Consider the following 5,038-nt stretch of genomic DNA (forward strand, 5'->3'; position numbering starts at 1 on the left):
AAATTTCGCGCGAACGTCCTTAAGTCAAATGCAAAACAAGGTGGCATGAATGCGTAAAGATTCAAGAAGCAATTTTTCAGGAAAAATATTTAAAGCTTCTGTTCTTTCCAAAGCGTTAGTTCACTATTGTGCCAATATTCTACCTCATTCGGTTTTCATTGGCAACGCAATGCTGAATTTTGCAACTGCCGAAGTCGAATGAGTTATTTGATTTTATTTGTTTGATGATTAAGCAAGTAAAGCAGAACTGTTTTGCTCAGTGGTTGACGAATGAAAAAAAGGAGGGTGTGATTTGGAGTTATTGGTAAGCTGCACACATCCATAATCTCTTATTACCTTATGGTTCTCGCTCTGTTGCATAAACTCAAAGAGCACATTGGCAGGGTGCAGCTCTGTTTGCTGGGAACACGTCAAGGAAATGAGATCAAAATTTTTGCCATATTTTGGCCACAATTTGATAACAAAACAAATGAATTATTTTATCTTTAATCGTGATTTATTTCCAGCAACTGGGTGAGGGCAAACCCGCCAAGTTAACCCGTTGATACCACCCCTCAACTAACCACCCTGGAAGGCAATAGGGTGGGAAAAACGTTTTCCTCTCGAAGCTAAAAAGTAGATTAAACATCAAGCGTCTTTATCTTTCTTTCCTTCCAGCTTTGATTTGACAATGGATCATCTCATCGAAACAGTTTAATTGTCATTTAGTTATTGAAGAATGGTCGATGGGAAGTTAGAGGCTGTAGAGCAGCGAATGCTAGAGCTTGCCACTGCGATAAGTGTAGAAGACAGGTATCGTGAAGGAAGGGCTCATTTTCATCTCGGCGGTGCTTACCTCAACCTACCTGATTATCAACAGGCCATAAAACATTATGCACAAGCATTACATATTTTCATAGAAACAGGCTGCAGGGCTGAGGAGGGATCAGCCTATGGAAATCTGGGAATTGCCTATAAAAATCTAGGTAATTTTAAACAAGCCAATGAGTACCACGAAAAACATCTTAGTATTGCTAAAGAGGTAGAGGATAGGGCTGGAAAGGGATCAGCCTACGGAAATCTAGGAAATACCTATCTTAGTGTAGGTAATTTTAAACAAGCCATTGAGTACTACCAAAAACATCTTACTATTGCTAAAGAAGTAAGTAATAGGGCTGGGGAGGGATCAACCTATGGAAATCTGGGAAATGCCTATCTTAGTCTAGGTAATTTTAAACAAGCCATTGAGTACTACGAAAAATGTCTTAGTATTGCTAAAGAAGTAGGTAATAGGGCTGGGGAGGGATCAACCTATGGAAATCTGGGGAATGCCTATCTTAGTCTGGGTAATTTTAAACAAGCCATTGAGTACTACGAAAAAGGTCTTAGTATTGCTAAAAAAGTAGGGGATAGGGCTGGTGAGGGATTAGCTTATGGAAATCTGGGAAGTGCCAATCGCAATCTAGGTAATTTTAAACAAGCCATTGAGTGCTACAAAAAGGATTTGAGTATTGCTAAAGAAGTAGGGGATAAGGCTGGGGAGGGAACAGCCTATGGAAATCTGGGAATTGCATATCGCAGTCTGGGTAATTTTAAACAAGCCATTGAGTACTGCGAAAAAGATCTTAGTATTGCTAAAGAAGTAGGTAATAGGGTTGGGGAGGGATCAGCCTATGGAAATCTGGGAAATGGGTATCTTAGTCTAGGTAATTCTAAACAAGCCATTGCGTACTACGAAAAACATCTTAGTATTGCTAAAGAAGTAGGTCATAGGGTTGGAGAGGGATCAGCCTATGGAAATCTGGGAAATGCCTATCGCAATCTAAGTAACTTTAAACTAGCCATTGAGTACGGCGAAAAGCATCTTAGTATTGCAAAAGAAATAGGTAATAGGGCTGGAGAGGGATCAGCCTATGGAAATCTAGGAATTGTATATCGCAATCTAGGTAATTTTAAATAAGCCATTGAGTACTACGAAAAACATCTCAGTATTGCTAAAGAAGTAGGGGATAGGGCTGGGGAGGGATCAGTCTATGGAAATCTGGGAAATGCCTATCTTAGTCTAGGTAATTTTAAACAAGCCATTGAGTACTACGAAAAAGATCTTAGTATTGCTAAAGAAGTAGGTAATAGGGCTGGAGAGGGATCAACGTATTTAAATCTGGGAAATGCCTATCGCATACTAGGTAATTTTAAACAAGCTATTGAGTACTACGAAAAAGTACTTAGTATTGCAAAAGAAGCAGGGGATAGGGCTAAGGAGGGATCAGCCTATGGAAATCTGGGAAATGCGTATTGCAATCTAGGTAATTTTAAAGATGCCATTGAGTACCACGAAAAACATCTTAGTATTGCTAAGGAAGTAGGGAATAGGGCTGAGGAGGGAGAAGCCTATGGAAATCTGGGAAAAGCCTATCTTGGTCTAGGTAATTTTAAGGAAGCCATGGAGTACCATGAACACAGTCTTTGTATTTTCAAGGAAATTGGAGACTGTCTAGGAGAGGGAATCGCGTGGTATTGGCAAGGTCGTGATCATGAATTCTTGGGTTCCTTAAGAAATGCACTCAGTTGTTATCGTTTAAGTATAAAACATTTTGATGAAACAAGGCATAGTCTGAAGTCAAAAGATGAATGGAAAATAAGTTTTCGTGATTTATATCGCATGTCATACACTGCTCTGTGGAGGACACTTTTGAAGAATGGAGAGATTGAAGAAGCTTTGTATGCTGCTGAGAAAAGTCGAGCACAGGCTTTGATGGATATTTTGAAAGATCAATACGGCATTGACTCTCAGTCGTTTTCTGCACTTGCTCCGAATCAAACTCTTACAGCTGCATTAGAGCTTTTACCTTCACAAGCCGTTTTTGTGGCACTTGACGAGAACAAGATCACGTTTTGGGTGCTAAGAAAAGACAGCAAGATCAGCTTTCGACAAAACGAAATCGCGAATGGAAGTGCTGACTTGTTGATGAAAACTATTTTAAAAGGGATCCGCGTAGGAGATGGTGTCAGATGCGAGAATCGTTCTTTGGATCCACTACGCAATGACCTGTCTTGCAGCAAAAAACCTATCAGTGAGAAAACAGTTCTACCATCTTCATCCTCCATTAACTCTTTACAACCGTTGTATGATGTCTTACTCGGGCCAATTGCAGACTTGCTCCAAGGAAATGAGTTAATCGTTGTTCCCGATGGACCATTTTGCTTGGCTCCATATTCTGCATTAAGTGAATCTATCAGGATCCGCACCATTCCCTCGTTAACTGCTTTTAATGTGATCGTTGGTGCACCTGAAGACTTCCACAGTAAGACTGACGCACTGCTTGTAGGTGATCCGTGGTTGAAGGAAGTTACTAACAAGAAAGGGGAGCCCATTTTTGAACAGCTTCCGTGCGCAAAACAAGAAGTAGAGATGATTGGACAACTTCTGCAGACAACACCACTGACTGGAAAAAGTGCCACGAAAGCTGAGGTGTTGAGAAGTATGAAATCAGTTGCTTTAGTTCACATTGCAGCACATGGATGCCCAAAAACGGGAGAAATTGCTTTAGCCCCAAATACCGAACGGAAATCGCCAATCCCCGAAGAGGAAGACTTCATTTTGAAGATGTCGGATGTTCAGACAATTTCTCTTCGAGCAAGACTAGTTGTGCTGAGCTGTTGTCACAGTGGCCGGGGAGACGTGAAGTCTGAGGGAGTGGTGGGAATTGCACGGGCTTTCCTGTGTGCTGGAGCTCGGTCTGTTTTGGTATCACTCTGGGCAATTGATGACGAGGTAACGTTGCTGTTCATGGAGAGCTTCTACCAGCACCTGGTTGATGGAAAAAGCGCAAGTGCAGCTCTTCAAGAAACAATGAAATATTTCCGAGAGTCGAAGCAGTATTGCGCTATAAAGCACTGGGCGCCATTTGTGCTGGTTGGCGATGATGTCACGCTGGAATTTCCAAAAAAATGGTAAGTGAAGTTCGAGTTTAACTCAGAAAACAAGAATACTTTCCAATTGGAAACTTGACAATAGGAATCAAATAGGCCTAAGATGGCATAATGACGAGCTGCTACAATAGACAAAAGTAGTTGGGAAGATTATGTAAATGAACCGCACCAGAGCTGTATGTACTTCAACCCGCTTCTGTTAAAGCGCAAAAGAATAGTTTCACCTTCTCTTATATAGACCCCTCCCCCCCCTATTCAATTTTGGAAGGTACCTCAACAATTTCCCACTAAAACCATTTACTTTTGCACAAAATTGAATGAGGGGGGAGGGGAGAGAAGCAATGAAGACGTCAAAAGTGCTAACCTTCTCAACAGTTTTGTCTATGATTGTAGCTTCGTAGGGTAAACAATTCAAAGTTTCCTCTAACACGCTTTTGTCACAAATGTAATTTCCACATGCCTATCACGCTTGCACAGTAGCGTAAAGGATACATTTCAAATTGGTGGACAAACTGTTTTTGTTCAGCCTTTTCTGACTTTTTGTTAACTGGTGAAGATTACTCATTTTATCACCTCGTGATGTCGCTTTTGGTGTTTCTGTTCTCCCATAGATCTCTAAACGTCATCTTTTGTAACTAATTCGAAGACAGCATCGTCTTACAAGAAGCCATTTGAATCGGTGCATTGTGTATGCTCGAAAGAACCAGCTATATTTAAAACGTTTGTTTTTCTTTTTCCAGAATCGATGTCGAAGGTGCTAGAAGACTACCTGGCAGAGCCTGACCCTTCACTGATTGCCTTCACCGATTGACGAACTTGTAACAAGAAGCAGTACGGGTTAACAATTATGGTTATGCCAGTAGAACAAGCTCCAAAGGTTTAGTAGAAGTTTACTGCGTTAACTAAACCAACACACTGAGATTATTGTAAGTGAAATTATGACAGAAAGCGTAGATCTATAGTAAAATGCTAGTTTTACCCGTAATTTTGATATTTCGTTTCTCATATAATTTCGGGTCTTTCTGCAGGTACCGGAAAGAATTGTGTTTTTGGTCGCTTGGGATTAGTCTTGTTTTGTTTTCTGTCTTTTGTTTCTTTTGTTTTGCGTAATTTGTGCTCCGGTACC

At 40.7% G+C, this 5,038-nt stretch overlaps 2 protein-coding genes across 2 annotated transcripts in view; both read left to right on the forward strand.

Moving 5' to 3' along the window:
* Nucleotides 1-983: 983 nt before the first annotated feature.
* Nucleotides 984-2,567, forward strand: LOC138046110 (G-protein-signaling modulator 2-like). The gene is made up of 4 exons (XM_068892787.1): nt 984-987; nt 1,341-1,925; nt 2,046-2,447; nt 2,563-2,567. Exons 1-4 carry the CDS (start codon nt 984-986, stop codon nt 2,565-2,567), a joined length of 996 nt encoding a protein of 331 aa, XP_068748888.1.
* The window catches only part of LOC138045527 (tetratricopeptide repeat protein 28-like), a 2,811-nt gene continuing 245 nt past the window's right edge, over nt 2,473-5,038 (forward strand). The window contains exons 1-2 of the mRNA XM_068892064.1: nt 2,473-3,933; nt 4,653-5,038. The exon at nt 4,653-5,038 is cut by the window's right edge and continues 245 nt beyond it. Of these exons, the coding sequence (XP_068748165.1) occupies nt 2,642-3,933; nt 4,653 (1,293 nt within the window). The 5' untranslated portion in view covers nt 2,473-2,641 and the 3' untranslated portion in view covers nt 4,654-5,038. The remainder of the gene's footprint in view (nt 3,934-4,652) is intronic.

This window comes from Montipora capricornis, chromosome 4 (assembly GCF_036669925.1).
Source record: "Montipora capricornis isolate CH-2021 chromosome 4, ASM3666992v2, whole genome shotgun sequence".
Lineage (NCBI taxonomy): Eukaryota > Metazoa > Cnidaria > Anthozoa > Scleractinia > Acroporidae > Montipora > Montipora capricornis.

Coding starts and splice junctions, on each gene's coding strand:
- LOC138046110 (XM_068892787.1), top strand. Junction 1,926..2,045: donor AATTGTATATCGCAATCTAG/GTAATTTTAAAT, acceptor ATCTTAGTCTAG/GTAATTTTAAACAAGCCATT.